The sequence below is a fragment of the Phoxinus phoxinus genome (genome assembly GCF_949152265.1).
Source record: "Phoxinus phoxinus genome assembly, chromosome: 13".
NCBI lineage: Eukaryota > Metazoa > Chordata > Actinopteri > Cypriniformes > Leuciscidae > Phoxinus > Phoxinus phoxinus.
Genome location: NC_136888.1, coordinates 25,369,689 through 25,390,975, shown reverse-complemented (window position 1 = coordinate 25,390,975; position 21,287 = coordinate 25,369,689). Strand labels below are relative to the sequence as shown.

At 36.9% G+C, this 21,287-nt stretch overlaps 3 protein-coding genes across 6 annotated transcripts; 2 read left to right on the top strand and 1 right to left on the bottom strand.

The window, feature by feature from the left end:
- The first annotated feature begins 470 nt into the window (after positions 1 to 470).
- On the top strand, positions 471 to 8,043 carry vsx2 (visual system homeobox 2). 2 transcript variants are annotated; one of them, XM_079633917.1, is made up of 5 exons: positions 471 to 1,456; positions 1,811 to 1,895; positions 2,520 to 2,643; positions 5,624 to 5,804; positions 6,969 to 8,035. In XM_079633917.1, the coding sequence occupies exons 1-5, from the start codon at positions 1,027 to 1,029 to the stop codon at positions 7,340 to 7,342; spliced, it is 1,194 nt and encodes a 397-aa protein (XP_079490043.1). In that variant the 5' UTR covers positions 471 to 1,026; the 3' UTR covers positions 7,343 to 8,035. The 2 variants fall into 2 exon arrangements, with proteins under 2 accessions (XP_079490043.1, XP_079490044.1); XM_079633918.1 differs by having other exon boundaries at positions 472 to 1,456; positions 7,032 to 8,043.
- A 3,883-nt stretch (positions 8,044 to 11,926) lies between these two features.
- znf839 (zinc finger protein 839) lies at positions 11,927 to 19,155 on the top strand. Its single transcript, XM_079632376.1, has 7 exons — positions 11,927 to 12,998; positions 13,460 to 14,347; positions 14,429 to 14,611; positions 15,431 to 15,523; positions 15,666 to 15,812; positions 15,884 to 16,018; positions 17,544 to 19,155. Exons 1-7 carry the CDS (start codon positions 12,198 to 12,200, stop codon positions 18,207 to 18,209), a joined length of 2,913 nt encoding a protein of 970 aa, XP_079488502.1. The 5' UTR covers positions 11,927 to 12,197; the 3' UTR covers positions 18,210 to 19,155.
- A 122-nt stretch (positions 19,156 to 19,277) lies between these two features.
- Positions 19,278 to 20,778, bottom strand: cinp (cyclin dependent kinase 2 interacting protein). Of its 3 annotated transcripts, none has more exons than XM_079632379.1 (5): positions 20,662 to 20,778; positions 20,296 to 20,453; positions 20,017 to 20,149; positions 19,806 to 19,935; positions 19,278 to 19,544 (listed from the first exon to the last, which is right to left on the bottom strand). In XM_079632379.1, exons 1-5 carry the CDS (start codon positions 20,662 to 20,664, stop codon positions 19,342 to 19,344), a joined length of 627 nt encoding a protein of 208 aa, XP_079488505.1. In that variant the 5' UTR covers positions 20,665 to 20,778; the 3' UTR covers positions 19,278 to 19,341. The 3 variants fall into 3 exon arrangements, with proteins under 3 accessions (XP_079488505.1, XP_079488504.1, XP_079488503.1); XM_079632378.1 differs by having other exon boundaries at positions 20,296 to 20,505; positions 20,687 to 20,778; XM_079632377.1 differs by lacking the exon at positions 20,662 to 20,778 and having other exon boundaries at positions 20,296 to 20,601.
- Between the last annotated feature and the right edge of the window lie 509 nt (positions 20,779 to 21,287).

The window sequence follows — 21,287 nt, the reverse complement described above, 5'->3', positions numbered from 1 at the left end:
TTCCAAGAACTTGATGTGTTCAAAGATGTGTTGCTAATTTGCATGACCCATTTATCTTCTCCATTAATTAGATCCTTGAACGTGTGATCGAAGCCTTTTTATTTTAAACCTAAAAGGGATTTTAGATCTCGCAAAAAAAGGAATCTTTAGCGATTTTCAGGAATTATAAATTCCTAGCACGTTCTGAGCCTGAAATCTTTGTTGAACCCTTCAATATCCTATACAGGAGTTCTTTAAACTAACTAATCAATCTTTCTCAGGACACATTCGATCTTATATTAAATCATATTATAGTTTTATACGATGGATTATTCAATAAAATTACAATTTTGTCAAATTTGCTTGTTTTTGTAATAGTATAGCCTAGATAATTCCATTCATTATTCTAGGCTATTTGATTTGGTGGCAGCCTCAAAACAATTATTGTAATGCTTCTGACCGGCCTACAGTCTGTCATTGCTGACGACATTAGTCTCATGTGTGCTATAGGTTGCGCGTTTCCGTTGTCCAGGTGTCCTTTTTATTTTCGACAATTGTATTTTCTTTATTTTATCTAAGATACACCTAAAATAGATTCCTAAAGCCGTTAACAATAGACATAACACGTCTAAAATGTTGAAGAAGAAAACGAGTATCGAAGATTACTAGGCTTATTATTATCGGCTATTATTATTAGGCCTACTTAAATTATTCAAATAAGGGAATTCAATGCGAAATATAATTTCGAAGTGATATAATTTTATTTGCAAATTTTGGTTAAATGTCTGATTAACACATAATTGCAAGCAACATGTGATGTGAATGAAATGATATCATGCATGACAAACCGGGAGAGCAGCATCCTGTATCCTCTGGAATTCTAAATCACTTACTCGCCGCTGATTGGCTGTTGAGTTTTGACCCTTGTTGGGATGGACCTGTTGGATAAAAAGAGAATTTCTAGAGGGATCATGCGTATTGCGCCGTGGATGCCTTTGCACAAGGGACCGACTCGTATGTGAAGAAGGGAATAGTCTCAGAGGCACCATGACAGGAAAGGATGGGGCTGTTTTGTCGGAAAGTTTGAACAAATCAAAATCAGTGTGTGCCGCTGAGAACAGGGGAACTAACAATCCACATCTGTCAAAGAGCAGCAGCACACATCCGCCCAAATGCACGGGCTTCGGCATCCAGGAGATCCTGGGACTAAATAAAGAGCCGTCCTCGGCGGCTCCGCGGAGCACACTGGACTCGTTCCCTGTCGGGGCGCACCTTCTAGCCAGCAGGTCGATGCTCGGTCCAACTGGGGTTGGGGTTGGTGTTGGGGTCGGGATGGGCTTAATTGGCCATGGAGGTATTCCGTCGTTCTACAGCCAGCCCGCGTTTCTTGAGGTGCTGTCAGACGCGCAGAACGTCCATCTACAGCCGCTCAACAGGACAGTGGGCCCGCTGGAAAATAACCAGTCTGCCAGCTCAGGTATAGGCCTAAGAAATTCACTTTTAACGCCCGCTCGGGTCCAGTTTTCTTATTGTTGTATAGTGCCCTGTCAAGGGGAAAGGGCCTTAATAATAATAACATCAATAGGCTAATATTATTGGTTGTTGTTATAGGCCTATTACAATTTATTTCAAGATGGAAATGTGAAATAAAAAGCCTGCTGTTACTTGTTTTATTTTAATAAATACATTATATTTTCCTCCCAAATCCCAAGTGATTGTCATCCTCGTTGTTAAAAACGTCAAATAGCGTAATAAGTGGCAACAAATTATTTAACATTTTGAAAATGTCACAGCCATTTTGAATAGCCTAATATTTCCTCCGATGTTACAGATTCAGAGGATGTCTCTTCAAGTGAAAGGAAAATATCAAAGTCTTCACTGAGCCAGAGCAAGAAGAGAAAAAAGAGACGACACAGGTAGGCTTGAACGCTAAAAATGATTAATTTTCTTCATGATAAATTAGACAGTAGCCTAATCTTAAGCATCATTTCGGTGGTCTCCGAAATTAAATATCCGAAACAGGAATGTGTAAAATTCTGTAAAACGTTTCTCTCGATGTTTTGGCAATTATGGCTCTGGCGAAATGCGGTTGTGATGTCCAGATTTAGAAGCTAGGCTAATTACGTTTTTTTTTTTTTTCGTAACGAGTTAATTAACGGTTCGGTTCGTAGGTTTTAAAAGGCAGTAAAATAGTCTATCTATTTTTCTTTATAATAATATTAATACATTGTCGTTATTTGCATTTTTATATTATAATTTTGTAAGAAGCATTTAGCTTATTTTTTTATAGGAAAGGTTAGAAACAATAGGCCTACATTAATATCTATAATTATGATTTTCAGTAGCTATATGTTCAAACAAAATACATTAATTAATACACATCACAGGCTAATTTCCTTGTTCTTTAAACTAGTTTAAAACCTAAAAGAAAAAAACCCTCGACATGGTCCACTCGATTCGAGCCTATTGAAATAGCACAATTTATGCGTGATGTTTCTAATATTGATTTTCTATGACAATTGAATGTTGTTCTTTTGTAGAACAATATTTACATCTTACCAGCTGGAAGAACTGGAGAAGGCTTTTAACGAGGCTCATTATCCGGATGTGTACGCCAGAGAAATGCTCGCCATGAAAACCGAGCTGCCCGAGGACAGAATACAGGTAGGGAACAAACAAACACTGTTAGCCTACTCGCCGTTTGAATTAAATGCGATTTATGAATCATGGAAGTGAACGCTCTTTTATTTATTAGATAAAAGCCTCCAGTTTTTAGTCATTTTTTGCTGCATGCGGGCGTATGTGATTTTTTTTCTGTTAAGCTATTTGACCTATATAGGCTACGTCTAGGCTATTTATTATGTCTGTTGTCCAAAATAAAATTAAAAAAAATAAATTACGATTTGCGCAATTAGCCTACGCCAGCTTTTCTTTCTTTCGCAATTTTATCCATTTCCTATTTTCACATAAAAATGACTAATTAGGTATCAACATTGTTTTAAATTATTTCCAATGAAAACTTTACACTTAAAAAATTAAGAAACAGAACAAAAAAAGGACTGATGCAATAAAATAAATTAATCTTTGGGCTAGATGTGGTAAATAGGCCTATTAGGTCTCTACTCTGAGCCTATAGTTTATTTTTTTCACGCTATAAAAAGGTTTATCATGTGTCTTCGGAGATGCCCTTTTTGAAGATGCTTATTGTGGGCAAGGAACTTTGAAGTGCCTCAAAACCTCTCCTGGCATGACCCATTTTTAAGCAGTGTTTGAGTTCGTGCAGGAACCTGTTGGTTCCTCAGATAAATGACCTTTTAAAGACCATCTAGCCTTTAGGTTCTCTTGGAGGTTCTGCCAGTGTGGTGATCTGAGGAAATTGTGCCTGTATCTTTTCCGTTTGCAGTGATATTGTTGCGTGTATTTAGTTAATCGGCTAATGGTTTGTGTAAGGGTTATAGTTAGCAAACATTTTTCTTAGGGTCAGCAACAGAACGATCTCATTGGTGCGAATTATGGAGGTTCAGCACTAGCCCATACACTCTTAAAAGTAAAAGTAAAAAAAAAAAAATCTAGCTAAAGAACATTTTAGAACTATAAAGAAACATTTTTTTTCGACTATAAAGAACCGTTTGTGGAATGAAGGTTTCATGGATGTTGAAGGTTCTTTATTGAACCATCCATGGATGCCAATAAAGAACCTTTATTTTTAAGAGGGGATTTAACAAAAAATGTATGTCTTAAGCATAAGTTTCAAAATGGTTTTCAAAGGTTTCTGTAATTATTAAAGATTAGGCTTAATCTACAAGTTTGTCAGAGCAATAGGTATTTTTGTCTGAGGCTAGCAAAACAAAAAAAGCTTGCGCTTTACTTTGTGATTAGTTTGAGGTAAGTAATCCAATAATGGCAAATATATCCTTCACTTTATTATAAATGTAGGCTACATATCCCAAATAACAGACTTTTTAAATAGCCTAACAGACAGTGGCAAATATAAAACTTTCGCCTCGCGACACGCATCTTGAAATAGCGCCTCGAAAATGAGGGTGAATTCAGGGGGACTGGGTGACTTTTCCCCACCTTTAATAGCCTATTAATAGGCTATAGCCTATAGCTACTAATTTGGAAGACGTTTTATACTGTAAAAAAAACATCGAAATCCCTTTAAATTAGTCGACCTCCGAAAGTCATTGTAGGCTACAATTCGCACACTGACTAGGCCTATATCGATCAAGTCCAGCATCCCACTCGGACAGATAATCTCATCAGCCTCAGTTGGATGTGAAACAATTTGCTCTCAGAGAAAGAGAGAGAGAGAGAGAGAGAGAGAAGGGGAGGGTGTGTGTTTGCGTGTGTGTGTGCGCGCGCGCGCGAGAGAGAGAGAGAGAGAGAGAGAGAGAGGCGCTAACGACCTAATCAAGCAATCAAGGCGGAAGAAGATTACTGTGTGACCTGAACCATCCATCTGCTGGCACGCCTTTTAATTTCCTTCTCATTACGGTGCCTCTCAGTGAATAAATAATAAGGAAATAAATAAATAATTCTATTTCAATCCAAAGTAAAATTAACATCTAATTTTCTCATCGAGTGTAATTAGTTAAATGAGAAAAGCCCGCCGTGTTCCAAGGGAAGGGATGTGGCGAGATGTGGGGAGTTCAAATGAAATAACTACATTGAATTTATTAGCACGGGTCAATGGCGCTGCTCTCTTGGGTCCTGCTCGTTTAATTTCCCGTGATATTTGCCCGCCTGTCCACCATCGATTGGGCTCGAAATTAACTTATTTTTCAATCAGCTTCTGCGTGCCCTTGGGGTCGTCTCTCATCGCTGTCTCCACCCGCTTTCTTTTGAGTGCCCGATAACCAATTTCTCCTCAAAAAGTATCGTGCATGAAATGAGGGCTATCATCATCGGCATTACCAGAAAAGATTGGAAAATGGTTTTGATAATTCCTTATCCAATGTCTGGCCTCTCTAGACCCGACGGCCCCTCCTCCTCCTCCTCCTCCCCCCGTCAGCTCTTGCTAGCAGCTTGAATTAGTGAAGGGCAATTGCTGGTTAACTGCTGTGATCAACATGCGTTCGCGTCGCGTCATGACAGAACTGAACTGCAGGCACTTTACGCGTCGTGTCGTTTTCAGCCTATCTGAAAAATTGCCTAAACTGTTTGCTCAATCATCTAACAAGCCGACATATGACTACAATATAGCAAATGATAGGTGATAGTCAGTTGTAGTTGATTAAGATAGCCATAGCTACCATTTGGTTAAACATAAAAAATATGTTTTCCATTGGCACACTTTGGAAAGATTTGGCTATTTGTTGTTCTATGTCTGTGTTGAAAAATGTCAACTGATGCTGCTGTTTAAATATAATTTCCAGACTAATTAAAAGGGTTAGACTAGCCTACTTCACCCAAAAATGAAAATTATTGCTTAATTTAGCTATACTCACCTTCATGTTGTTCCAAACCTGTATGATTATCTTGCTTCTCTAAAACACGCAGAAAAAGACAGATTGACATCCTACACTCACCTTTTACTTTTCATCTTTTCCAAATGAATGTCTGTCATTCCGCCTATATAGACTGGACAGTTTGGACATCTTTCTTAATAAACCATATGCAAATCACATTTAATTGTGAACAGGTGTGGTTCCAAAATCGGAGGGCCAAGTGGAGAAAGCGGGAGAAGTGTTGGGGCCGCAGCAGTGTGATGGCGGAGTACGGGCTCTACGGTGCAATGGTGCGTCATTCCATCCCGCTGCCTGAGTCCATACTGAAGTCTGCTAAAGATGGCATCATGGACTCCTGTGCCCCCTGGCTTCTAGGTATATGTCACAGCAGATTAAGACTTTTTATTTATTTGTTTGTTTGTTTATTTCACCTTTCATTTTTTTAATTGACCTTTATAATTCACCATCATCAAAACTAATGACATAATTTAAAAATGTTTTAATGTTTTTAGTCTCTTTTATAAATCTTTAGTCCTCTCTAATTTAAAGCCTTGCTTGTACTCTTAATACTGCATTTCATTTGTCACCCAGCACTGCTGAATTTCAATACTATGAATAAAATTGACTGAGGGTAGATCTAAATCATATCTCTAATATGCAAATTTTGAATTTTATCTTGCTATAAATTAACCAATTTGATTACATTTACAGTAATGTTCTCAGTCCATAATTTAAATGTTATATTTTTAGCAAATAAATTACCCAAGCAAATAGCTCAAGAAACGTTTTTAAATTGTATTTAACCATTTTAAAATAATAATTTGCTGTAGTTAAGAACAACAACAAAAAGTTTAGCCATATAATTAAATTGCTATACTTCTTTATCATCATCATAATCATCAAACATTATTACCGACTCAGGGTCCAAATATTAAAACTGACAGTACATAAAATGAACAAAATACAACAGCAAACACATACATAAAATGAACAAAACACACACACACACACACACACACACACACACACACACACACACACACACACACACACACACACACACACACACACACAAGAGATACAAATCAATGTTACAAAAATACGATACAAGTGTCTCCACAACATGGACTGATAACAGGTGCTGCCCCTTATATTTGATAAGCCCACAATAATTACATTTTTGGAAGCATTAAGACGGCAAATAAATGTATACATAAGATTTCGTAACACGGCTTGTTTACTCCTGCAACTGCAACCACAAACGTTTAACTCGCACTATGCCATCCTCTTTAATAGGATTCTCATTGCACCATAATGTAAGCAACTTAAAGTCGCTGTAAACTTGCTATTCTATCATTTAAAACAAAATACTAGGGATTTACTGAAATTATTAAATTATAATAACAACCTACAAAAAGAGTAGTTTTTATTTAGCCATCTTTTTCTTATCATCCATTTTTGATGCGATTCGTGACTCTCATGGCTCAGATTAGTCTAATGCTGTCACTAAATCTAAAATCTGTCTCTTGCTATTTCCAGTTCAAGATGGTTTTCCTACCACCAGCTGCTTTTCTAAACACGAATGCCCACCATTCTTTGCAGGGATGCACAAGAAGTCCATGGAGACTGTTGCAGTCCAACCAAATGAGAAGTCAGACGTCGCTCAGATGAAACCCACCAATCCCAAACCGGATGAGGCCGAGGCTGAGGAAAGGAGGACAGAGTCACCTATGTCCAAAGAGGAACTGAGAGAGAACAGTATTGCAGTTCTCAGGGCAAAAGCACAGGAGCACAGTGCCAAAGTGCTGGGAACCGTTTCCTCTGAGAGACTAGAGCACAAAATGGAGACGTCGGTGACGGAGGAGAAGTCCAGCGAACAGCTAGACGCGAAAGAAGAGGAAAAGAGTTCTTAGATTATGCACTGTAATTCATCTCTTTGTAATGCCATAAAATAGGATTGGTGTGAAAATATCTGGGCTATTTTCTCTTCCTCGTTTTTTCTGCACTGTTTCCACGATAACACTGGACTTTTGATTCTCAATGTTCCTCTGCATTTTATTACATTTAGCAAGATCAAAACGAAATTTTCCAGTTAGTAATAGCATCAGTCCATCATGCCAGTGATTGATAAAATGTTTATATATATATGTATATATATACACACACCTAAGAATACTGTGGATACTGGGCCCTTTTATCATCAAAAGATTGCTATGTTTGCAGAATAGCTCGGAATAGAATAAGACTAAATGTTTGGATATTTATGATCTCATTTCAGAATACATGAATATTGTCATTATCAGAAAATAATTGATCAAGACCTGAGCTTTGAAATAACAGTATTCAGTGCTTTTCTTTTTGATTTTGTACAGAACCGTGTCAAACTCTCAGTGGTTGTAATAGAGTGTATTGCTGTATATATTGTAAATTAAGATAGCCTGCTACAGTATTGTTTGAGCTATACATCAATGTACTGTAGTCTTATTATGTGCTTTTTCATAACATGTAAAATGTAATACAAATTATTAAAAAAGGATGAACAATGCTAACCTGTTTTACATCAACCGTGTTTAAAACCGTAATTAAAGGAGAATGAATTTCAATTTACAATTTTAACAAACTGAATTTATTTACATACAGCGTCAGTTTAAGTTAAAGGTTACGCATATGTCTAATGCCAATTAATGCAGTACTTAAATATAAATCTGCACTGAAATCATTTTCTTTGTTGCATTTTGCAATGTTTCACTCTATCAAGCCTGGAATAACAATGATTTATATAGCCTAAACAGTTCTGTGTCACTGAGTGTAATCCGTCACAGTTGAGAAGCCTCAATCTGGCCAGATTAAACAGCAGGACTGATGCATAACAGACATATGGGAGAGAGCATGAAAGCAGACTTAGATATGGTGCTCTCTCTCTCTCTCTCTCTCTCTCTCTCTCTCTCTCTCTCTCTTTCTCTCTCTCTATCTATCTAACATCCGTTCCATCTATCATCCATCCATCCTATCTATCGTACATCCGTTCCTACCTATCTATCTATCTATCTATCTATTTATCTATCTATCTATCTATCTATCTATCTATCTATCTATCTATCTATCTATCTATCTATCTATCTATCTATCTATCTATCTATCTATCTATCTAACATCCGTTCCTATCTATCATCTATCTATCTATCTATCTATCTATCTATCTATCTATCTATCTATCTATCTATCTATCTATCTAACATCCGTTCCTATCTATCATCTATCTATCTATCTATCTATCCATCCATCTATCTATCTATCTATCTATCTATCTATCTATCTATCTATCTATCTATCTATCTATCTATCTATCTATCTATCTATCTATCTATCTATCTATCTATCTATCTATCTAACATCCATTCCTATCTATCATCCATCCATCCATCCATCTATCTATCTATCTATCTTTCTATCTATCCATCCATCTATCTATCTATCTATCTATCTATCTATCTATCTATCTATCTATCTATCTATCTATCTATCTATCTATCTATCTATCTATCTATCTATCTATCTATCTATCTAACATCCGTTCCTATCTATCATCCATCCATCTATGTATCTATCTATGTATCTATCTATCTATCTATCTATCTATCTATCTATCTATCTATCTATCTATCTATCTATCTATCTATATATCTATCTATCTATCTATCTATCTATCTATCTATCTATCTATCTATCTATCTATCTATCTATCTATCTATCTATCTATCTATCTATCTATCTATCTATCTATCTATCTATCTATCTATCTATCTATCTATCTATCTATCTATCTATCTATCTATCTATCTCTCTGTCCGTCCATCCGTCTGTCTGTCCGTTCACCCAAGAGGCTAGTGCTCCAGAATTACTGCAGTGAAATTTTGATTAAATAAGGATTACAGTCATTCTATCTGATATTAGCCGTCTCGGATGCCTTACAATTAAAAAATCCTCACATAACAGGATAGAGAAAAGCATGTTAATTATCTTACAACTGTACACAATTAAATATTAGCCATAAAAATGACCATGTTTAAACCTAATAAATAAAGATATATGAGTCCTCCTCTGGCTAATCCGTAAATTGTGAAATCAATCAGGATTTGTGCTGATTAGAAGAACCGTCCAAAATGATGTTGCAAACGCTCTCTATTTCATCTGGGTTGTTGATCCTTTCCATGCCCTTATTATCAAGGCCTGTCAACAGATTATTGATATGCACTGTAATTTAATTTACTTAGTGTCTGCGTAATTAATTAGTTGACATCTGGGGTGATAAGGCTAGGCTGTATGTATCTCTATCCGCTTTTCTGACATCTCTGTCACCCAGCTGATCCTGTCAGGCATATTAGCCTTTTGCATTTCTCTGTAGACGGTTTCATAAATGAAATGTTGTCCAAAACTATAATAAACTCACTGTTTTATGACGTGCTACGTATTTTAATCACTATTTATTTTGATATTTTGGCCTTGATCTAGAGAGACAAGCTGTTTGTGACGATACCAGTTTCTTTGTTCAGGACTTATTGCAGCTCTCTCAGGCTTCAGGCACTCTCACTAAGAGAATCACATAAAGTACTCATGCAGGCTAATCCCACAATGTCACTAATGGTGGCCATTAGAGGCTGACTGAGGGACGAGCTGGACTTATCTGTGATATGAAGATTATCTTAGTGGCAAATCCATGCTGTCTTTAGAGTGATTTCTTAATCAGATTGTGATGATCACCAAGCTGCTGCGTTGTTAAGTAAGGTATAGGTAATTAGGATGTTTGAACATTTTCTGGAGTAAAATAAGAAAGAAAAGAAAGGATATCCATGTATACATAGTCAAACATAAATTCTGATATCAATCAAACTGATTTGAATTATTAATTGATTTCTGCTTAATCTTTTCATGGTAGCTGGACCAATGAATTCATGCAGTATTTACTAATAATCTTAATATAAATTCTAAATGTTAGTATGTAATATAAAATTAATTAATGAATGAATGCAATTTTGCAGGTAGCCTATAACAGATCATTAAGAATATAGGCTATAGGCCTATCAGTTGAATATAATTATTTGAAAACTCTTTGAGAATTATTTTAATGAACTAATTATGTTTTGTTTACATTGATACAAAACATTGCTGACATGCTAAACTTCACGCACGACAATATCTCAGTATCGCACAGCAGGGAGATGCAATAGAGTAAAACAATGTTAAGAGAAAATCCTCTCTCCAACCTGACAAAGTTTTTTTTGTGTGTGTTTGTGTATTACTTTGTTTAATTCTGTGAAAAATAGGTTTGGACTGCAAAAGTCTTTGTGACTGAATAGCAGTAGGCTATGCAATGCTAAAAGTTGAAGGCATAACATGTTTGTTCAGTGGCCTTGATGATTTTTATATTATTATATACTATAGTTGTTGCTCTGTTTGAGGATATTTTGACCCATTAACATAATGGCAATAATGAGATAAAAAGATTCCTATTAGTGGTAGAGGAGTATGACAAACGAGACCATGAAATGTGATTGAGAAATGTAAAAGTGGTCCCTTCCTGCCCCCTGCTGGAGATTTACTGTAAAATGTAGGTAATTTAATCCACATTGGAAATACTTTATTTTATTCACAAACATAAACCCACCAACATTACTATGCTGTTTTCTTAGTAATAAATCTAATTTCCTTATAGGGATTGTGTGTATAGGCTATATAAGGTCCAAAATGTATTTTTCTATAGTCTTTCTTCAACTAAATTTTAAGAAATAAAATGTTCACACTCTCATAGTTTATTATTATTTTTTCCACTAACGATGTCCAACAGTTTTTATACATGCATCACATGGGAATTCTGTTATTTTTTTCTTCTGAAATTCAAGAACATTTACACCATCCAACACATGCTAATTTAAATATAGCCTGCTCTACATTATTACGAAAAAGTAAATATGAGATATTAAGTCATTACGAGAACATTTCTCATGAAAACGGGCTTCCATGGTAATGCTGGGCTAAATATGAAGATACAAATTGTGAAATGTGTAAGATAGGCTATTGTACACACGATTCATACTAGTCTAGTAGCTATAATATCCTACAGCAGTTTTTGTACATGGGATAATAGGAAATGTCAAAAGTGATAGGAATTAATCAGGAAAAGGGACATTTTTTTGACTACGGTGTATCCCAAAGTTGTGTGATCCCAAACTATTATTATAAATTAGTAGTATCCTTTATTTCAGACTCATGGTCCATCCATACAAAAAGAGTAATAAATAACACATAATACAAATACAAATACACAACACAAAGTTAGATTAAATAAAAACAATTATGTTACTTGACAATGGTCTTCATATATAAACAAGATTTTTTTTAAATATTATCCAGTGTAAAGGCCGTAGGACAATATGAGCGGTAGCCATGTAAAATATATCTTATTAAAAAGAGAAAAGACAGAACGGCGCGCTAAAAGCGGAAATGACGTGATTTGTTATTACCCATCCTCCGTGCTGTCGTCATCGGTGGCATGGACGGGAAAACCAATTGCCTGGCTACCGTTACCTTAGGAAGCGTCTCTGGATTATAACCGTATTCCAAATTTGAAATGTTTTTGACCAGGTTTTGAACCAACCTCGCAAATATTACTCACATTTTGAGTATTAATCGCCTGCAAGCAAACAGCTTCTTTTCGCGCTCTTGCGAGGCTCCCTACGTCAGTTAGCAAGTTTTGCTCCTGAAAACAAAATGGCGGACAATGAAGACGAAAATAATTCTGCGTCCAAATCTGCTGCAGCGAAAATGGAAAACCTCGACGCGAGCGAACCTCTGCAGCAGCCCGAGACGACACAAGCCGAAGAGGAAAACAACCAAGAAGACGCAAGCAAAACGCCGTCCACCGCAGAAGGGGGCATTGATCAAGGCCTCGTCGAGTTAATGCACAGCGAGTCGGCAGTGGATGTCAGAGTTGTGGATGGTAACGTTACTCAGGAGGTGATCGGGCAGATCGTGAGCGGTGAGGTGATAACAGATTCAAATATCATTACGTCTTATGTTCAGGCCACCGCAGAGGCCGGGTTAACGGCAGAATGCACCACTGTAAGCGGCGACGTCTTAAACGCTCTTGCACCGACGACCACCATCATTTATGTGCAGCCCGACGGCAGCTTCGTGGAAAGCTCGGGCTTATCGGCCGAGGAGCAGCAGCAATTAATCGAGCAATTATCGAAACAACAATTAGTCCATGTTGCAGGGACTGAGACAGTTGTGAAACCCTCCACTTCCCCTATCGTGGACGTGCAGCAGGTTATAGTGAGTAAAGCACAGGTGATCGCACAGGCAGAGCCAGCTACGACCCATACAACTACCCCGAAGATACTGCAGAGATCTGTCACAGCGCAGCCGACGTACATTACACTGGAAACCAGTAACTTGCAGCTGGCGACAGCGATCCAGCCACAGCAGAACGCGTCGCAGCAGCTGCAGAGCGTCGCCAAACACGTCGCGCTGCAGCAGTCGCAGAATGGAGCCAACACGACCACACAGAAGGTAAGTTACGATAGAGTCTTTCATAAGTCAGAGAGATTGTATGACAAGACGATTCAATTATTTACTGTTCAGAACGGGACTGAATGGTTTCTCAGAAAGCCTACGAAGTAATTCCCTTTCCTTCCTTTCCTACCTTCTTCCTGTCGTATATTAATTTCTTCCACAAGTATTTCCTTCTTTTTCCCCTTGTTTATTCATTCCCTTCCTTTTTTTCCTTCCTTCCATCCATACTTCCTTTCTTCTGCACATAAGGTAACCTTCATTTTTCCCACAAGCATTTCGTTCTGTACTTCCCTTTTCTGCGTTTTCTACTTTTTCTTAAGCATAATACTTTCAACAAATGCATCTTTGTACCTATTCTGCATAAAACCAGTCAGATATTCTGAACTGAATTAGTCTACAGATTGTGTAAGCAAATTATTTAGCCGTTAATGTTGTTGTTGTTGTTGTTGTTTTTTCAGACAGCCGAGCCCATCCAAATTCAAGTGCAGGCACCTCTGAAGCAAGACAATAAACAACGGCAGACAACTCCAATAACAATTTTACAGTCGCAGAATATGTCAGCCGGTCAGCCGCTGGTGAAGGTTTCAACTGTAGGAACATTAAGCAGCCCACAGATCATCCACATCACCCCTGTGCCTGGACAGCAGCAATATTTCTTACAAAACCCAAACGATCCTCCTATTCAGCTTCTCCTTCAGAAACCGGCTCCTATGGTTAGCACCATTTCTGTCCCAATTAGCAAGGTACACGTCCCTGCACCTGCCACAGTCAAGAGTCCACCAGCCAAGCCAGTTGTTCCTACCCCAAAGATCCTTGTGCCGTCTCCGAAAGTTTTATCTCCTCCAGCCAAGATAACAATGCCTACCAAAGTTATTACTGTGGAAACAAAAACTTCAACTCCAGCTGTTGGAAAGGATACCCAGAAAGTTAAGAATCGCCAGAAGAAGCCTCAAAAAATCCAGACCCGCTCTGGTCGGGTGTCTAGACCACCCAAGCACAAGGTGAAGGACTACAAGTTTATTAAAAATGAGGACTTGGCAGAAAGCCACCAATCAGATTCAGATGACTACTCTGAGATAAGTGTGGAGGATGAGGATGGAGAAGAACGTGGGAAGAAGAGCTCAGATGTAACCCTCAATCTCCGTGACAAATCCTTTAAATGTGATACCTGTGATAAAGCGTACATCGGCGTCGCCGGGTTGAACAGACACTATAAGCTAAATCCCACACATGACAAGAACCCGACGCCAGCTCAAGCAGAAGACCTCTCCACAACTAGAGACGAACAACCTTCAGGAACTGAAGTCACTGATAATAGTCATGTGAAAACACTCAGTACTCAAAAAGTAAGATGATTTGTTTTGCTTGCTGGATACTAGGTGTATTTATCTGATTAATCAAATAATCACAAGTAAACAATATTTCAGGTTCTAGAAATTGGCAAGGTAGAACCCAGGAGACCTGGGCGGCCCAGGGGACCAGTACGGCCTGGCCGTCCTAGGAGGCCTGGGCGACCACCTAAGAGAGGACGACCAGGACGGCCACCAAAGTACCCCAGAGGAATGAGCTTAGAGCAGCAAGCACAAAGACAAAGAAATCGGCTAAAAGAAGTACGATTTAGATTGCTATACATCTGTGTGCTTACACTATTTAGACATTCAAATCATATATGCATGCATTCTAGGTAAAGTGCTTTTTAATAAATGCTTTGTTATAGTGACACTTCACCATCATCTCTGTGGTTTGTACTTTCACATATTTGATGTGTTGTAAAAAGCTAATGGTAAGGGCTGGCTAGGTGATACAAGGATAATGTTATAACAGTATGTTGCTCGATAGTCAACTGTCAATAGTCAACTTGTGAAAACGCTTCTTATTTTCTAAAAAAAATCGTGTTACTTGCATTACAAATTAAGAGAAAGTGAAGAGAAAAGTTGATTTAACTTTATTAGCATCCACACTAATGTACAATAATGTTTTTTATTAATAGTGCAGTGCAGTTATGTCATCTGATGCTTAATTCTTGAGCTCTTTAAAGCTGAATGGATTCTGATTGGCTGTTAATGTTTTTAGTGTTCAGCTGGAAAAAATCGCTCTGGAAGTGATTCCAACAAGTCCTTAGTGTGAACAGGCCTTTAGATTATTTTAGTAGTCTTTTTTTTTTTTTTTTACACAAATTAATTCACATGATCAGTGTCACAAATTTGTTAATTTGATAAATGATTTTGAAATGGTGCTGAATCTGAACAGCTTCTTTATGATTTCTTTAACATTTTTTATAATCCTATAACTTTTATAATAGATTTTAACTCCTAGATTTTCAGTGTGAACGGATACTTTTAAACATTATTGACTGTCTAGATAGAACTGACACTTGACTGTTTGTTGATTAATTTTGAATTCACCCCTGACTGAGTATCTTTCTTCAGTTTATTAAACAGTACGATGACGAAGATCTCATGGAGATTGTTCTTCCACGTCTGGCCAGAGTCATGACTGTATGGGAGTTTGTGCTGATGAAGGTATGTTCAGATGTTCTGAAGCATGGGATAGATTTTTTTTTAATTTGTCCATTTCTCACTGTTGAATCAATATGTAAAATACCATGTTATTACATGTGTTGGAAGCATTTCATACATGCTTACAGTGTTCTTGTCCTTATAGGTAGAAAAGGGCTACCCATCAAAGCAACAGTTCCCGAGCGTGTACCATGAATTTGAACAACTACACAGCCAAGTGAAGAAGATGGCCCTGGAATATTTGCACACTTCACCAGCCTCTCGGCCAGCTATAGAGGTCAACAACATGGGAGTAAGTAATTGCTAGATATTTAATCATCTCAAAACTTGAGTACATACCATACAAATTCATTATCGTTCCAGGTTTTACAATCTCTGGGTATAAACGATCCCAATGCACTGAAACTCCTGACTTCCTCTGAGGGACAACAAAGTCAAAAGACAAATCAGTCAGAGCCAAGAGCAAATCAGGCCACAAAGAGTCTACGGAGTATTGAGGTACGTTCTGTGCACAAATAATTCCAGTGAAGACTCCTTTAAATAGGGTTAGTGGGTTTAGTGCAGGGGTTTTCAAACTTATTGAAACTTTGGTTGAGGAACAACCTTTGTAAAATATAAAGGCAGTTATACATTTTCATTGTAATACTTAGGGTAACAATAAGGTTTTATTTGATAACATTAGTTGACCACTTTACTTAACATTAACTAACAATGAATAACACATCTACATTTATTAATCTTAGTTAATGTTAATCTCAGAATAAATTAATAAATTTTTAAGATTAAAAGTTTCTGTTAACATTTAGTTAATGCACTGTGAACTAACATGAATATATATATTTTTTACTAACATCATTAACAAAGGTTAATAAATTATAAAAACATATTGTTCATGTTAATGCATTAGCTAATGTTAACAAATGAGACCTTTTTTTAGTTACCATTTTCATGTTTAAAGAGAAACTTTAATTTAAACTTTTTATTAAACAATTGAATAAATAGTAAAAATATATATACATTTTTAGGTTGTAATAAAGCAAATTATATTTTTTTCAAACAATATTTACTTTAAGGCTTAAAGGGTAAATTCACTCAAAGATGAAAATGATCCCATAATTTACTCCCTTAATAAAGCTTAGAAATTTGGCTGAAAGAAGAAAGTCATCTACTCCTAGGATGGTTTGAGGGTGAGTAAAATATGGGATAATTTTCATTTTTGGGTGAACTAACCCTTTAAATCTTTTTATGGCCAGTATTAGGGTTATGTAAGATAAACATTTAATACAAAACAGATGTTGGTTTTATTTCTTACTGTTAGAATCTAGAACATAAAATAAAATAATCTTGATTAGATTTTTTTTTTAAACGTTTTTAAAAGAAGCATTTTATGCCCAAGGCTGCATAATTTAAACTTGTGTTTTTAAATATATTTAAATATAATGTATTCCTGTAAATACAAAGCATAATTTACTCTAGTCTTCAGTGTCACATGATCCTTCAAAAATCATTCTGATATGCTGATTTGCTGCTCAAGATTTTTTTTTATCAATGTTGAAAACAGTTGTGCTTGACATTTTTGTGGAAACCGTGATACTTTTTTTCAGGATTCTTTGACTAGAAATTTCAAAATAGCAGCATTTACTTGAAATCATGTGTAACCTAAATGTCTTTACTGGCACTTTTGATTAACTTAATGTTTCTTGCTGAATAAAAGTATTCATTTCTTTATAAAAAAAAAAAAAAAAACTTCTTATTGACTGCAACCTTTTGAATGATGCTGTATCCAGTCCTACACATATTTTGTGATAAAATCTCAAATATTCTGTGGACCGCAGTTGGAAGGCCCCTTTTTTTATCATGATTTCCTCCTTGTGGGTTTTGAACCTGGAACCTTTCATTTACCTAGTTCCTTAACATCACCACTGCTCTTTGAGCTGTTGTGTGCTACTCGTCATACTTTTATAGGAACAAAACATTGTTTACTGTGTATGGTAATCATATTTACTCTTCATGTTATCCTTAGAATGCCAAAATGCTGCCTCCTGCAAAAAGGTTTAAAATGGAAAACTGCAATGAAGAAACCAACGGCTATCAAGTTAATCAGAATGGCATCCAGAAGGACGAGACCGTTGACGGCTCTGTGATGCGAAAACCTCAGGTGTTGTTGACCAGACTGGAGAGCTTGACTTCTGTAGATCTAACCGCTGACGACGCTACACAGAGCGCTGAAAACGCCAGCCTACCGAGGACAGAGGAAGAGCCTATGGAGACGGAAGTGCCTTCTTCGGATTCTGATGCTACAAAAGCCGTAGAAGATCCAGAGATCTCCAAGGTCCTGAACAGCAGCGTAGCCGTGGACATCGCGGATCAGATGGAACAGCTGGAACAGGCTCTGAGCACAGACTCCGAGTTTAAGAACTCGCAAGAACCCGCTCAGCAAGAGGTTCAAGAGGACCAGGCCGACGCTCTGGAAGATCCCGAGGCCATTCAGCTTGTGCAGGAAGAGTCTTCTGTTGTTATCCAGACAGCAGAGGGGCTTGTCATGCAGAGCGCGGAAGAGTTAGCCGCCAAAGGGATCGTCATTGTCAACGGGCCCGATGGCACAATGATGCACATTGAGGCACCTGAAGGGGTTCCTTTAGAGACTGTTCATGCCCTGCTGGGCATTGAAACTGAAAGAAAGACTTAATGGAGTCACATCTTCACTTCCTGTTTTTGTCCATTATTCACACCATACATACGTTCTGTGTAATGGTGTTTTTTCAATGAACTTTTATTGCATTCTTTGTAAATTTGTATAAAAACAGTATTATTATATAATAGTGTTTTTTCTGTTTATACAACAAAAGTCATTGTTCATTTTGAATTTTAGACAGTTCACTTATGTTGGCATATCTTAACTATTGGTTTCTGAGGAAATGATTATGTAGCTGCGTGTTATGTGTCTCAAAGGGTAAAGTGATGACATGGTGGCAAATGCATTGCATATGTGACACACTAAATTTTGGAAGGAATCTAGTGCTTTTCATTTTGGAAACTGATTCTTTCGCAACATGCACAAATGGGAGGAAAGAAAATACTATTTGCCAAAACTAAGTTATGGACTCCGGCAAGGTTCAGAAAAGCTGTGGTAAGATTTTTGTGATGATGTGTCCACTTAGTTGGCCATTCAGTGAAATCTGTACATAACCATTTCTTTATGTTAGAAACCCAGGCTGTAGTTCTAATACAGTTTAAATTGGTACCCCATGACATATTTTATTTATTCAAACCTTTCTGGATGTTCGTTTGAAAATGAACCTTTAAGGCTGAAAGTGGTTGTTCCCCAGAGGTTTGGCCCAAAAACATGGAATTTTGAGATGTCATACAAAGGGGGAATGTTTTTCATAACAGTGAGAAAACGTCTAGATTTGTAAAAAAAACTGACTTGAGGTTCTTATAATCTTAGACTGCAGCCTCATATGTTCCATTGTTTCCGTTATTTAGTAGTTTGTCCAGTGCAAAAGTCATTTGAAAAGTTGTTGCACTATTTTATTACTTTTTATATAATCTCTGGTTTACTGTTTTGAAACATCTCAGCATTTTTAATACAAAGGGACATGTTCAAATATGACATTAAAACTTTTGTGAGTGAGTTTATGGAGTTAAGACTTTGTATGGTAAAGACTGCTTACAAGGGAATTATGACGAGAAAGTATTAACAGTATAAAAACAGCATTTTATTTTTTTTCTGAGATAAATTTGAAGGTTATACAGATTAAAGCTATATACATGTCAGGATATGCATTTAATTTGTCCTCGTGCATAGATTCCAGACTGAATCACAAAGGTCTGTGACCCGTTTCTAATAGCAAACTCTCTAGCAGCAGTTTTCCACTGTCGTCAATGTAGGGTTGGTACAGCCAAGATGACAGGTAGACCATTGAAAGATCAGCATTAGAAGTGTGGGCCAGTTCCTGAAGTATGGTCTTCTTCAGTGCCAACTCCTGCTTGTATGACTCGTAAAGCTTAGAAGATACTTCAGCTGCCATGAAGAGGACAAAGAAACAAAAGGTCAATAACATGGGACTTAAGTGATAATTCCATTTTAAAAATTACATAGGATTTATGTGTATTTCAGCTACCAATCTGCAGATTATATTATGGTTGTTGGGTCATATTTATTCATATTAATTTTAGAACCAAACAAATTCTACTCAAGTAAACTCTGGACATACCGGTCAAATTAACATTAATAGAAAATGGGATAACTTGGTATATGATTATGAGCCTTTCTTTCTCGTACCAAACTGATGAGTGGGCCACGTGAGAAACAGTGGTTCTGCTCTTCCTTTCTCTCCATACTGGAATGCTTCTAGCTCACAGATCCCACGCTCATCACTGACCATTTTCTCCATCTTTGACAGTATGTTTGCCTTTGATGAAACAATTTGGACAGTTACATCAAAATGTTACAAAAACACAATACTGGTGGTAATGCTTCTCCAAAACTGTACCATTTTATCCACAACATCTTGTAACTTCACACATTCTTCCTCAAGCTCTTGGTTGCTCTGTTTAAGATTCTTTGAAGGGTCTCCAGCTGTCAAACTGCCTCCTTCCATCAACACATCAGACTCCATATTTGACCTGGGAACAGATGACAGAGAAAACAGGCTACATGTGTAAAAGAGCAGGTATATGCTAACAAACGCATTTATAGAAATATCCGATTATATTTTAATTTATATTATATATTTTTTAGTAGTTATGTTCAATTGACATATTAAACTTACTTTTTGTTCAGTCCCAAATTAACTATTTTAGTCGCAATCGTGGATCCCTCGTCATTTAATCGCTCCCATTTCAGGATGAGATTATGCCAATCTGCAGCGTTGTCCTTTAATTTCCTGGCACTTCCGGTCAAATTGCCTTTTTTTCCTGGGGTCGTGGACTCCGACATTATGCATTTATTATTATTAATATGTCCAATGCTTAAACAGCCGCTAAATTAGGTTGTGCTTTTCACCATAACGCAATTTATTAACTGAGAGCAAATTAACTATTTGCAAATGTGTCTCCTCTGCATAGTTGTCGTTTAATTCCTTCATACAATCAAAGTATTTTAATTCGTAACAATCATAAACATCGCAGAAACTCACCATAGACAGTATATAAACAACTCACGTGTTTCTTCTTTTCTCTACTTCTACCGTTTAATGCAATGACAATTGCAGAGTGCGTTAGTGCCACCTACTGGAACAGAGACCCCCGTGTCTGAGAGTTCTCAGTGCAGCGCAGCCTTATATTATTTTTAAAGAATAATTTAGTGAACTCTTGGTTTGTAATTGTACCCCAGACCTCAGATCCATAGAGCGGGTTCTAGAACCAATTTAATTATTTTTAGACACATTTTGATTGGAACATCAGTGTAAAAATCTCTTTGTGCTTTGTCTCTTAGGTCAGGCCTTGTGTTCAATTATACCAAGTTATGTGTAGTTTTGAGTGTGTTTAAAATATTAAAATAGTGTAAAAAAATAAAATAAAAATGCATGTAACTCGTATATAAAATATGTTTTCAGCACCATATTTATTTTTCAAATGTTGTAGTAATTGTGTGGTTCAAAATGTATATTTATATTGCCCTTGTGACAACTAAACTAGTATGAACACAACTCATTTGTTTTTTTGCCAAATTATTTGCCCACAGGCTATTACATGATTATTTCATTCACCTGAAGTGGCTTGAACGAAGTAGATGTATTTCCTCTCACAGCCCCACAAAGGG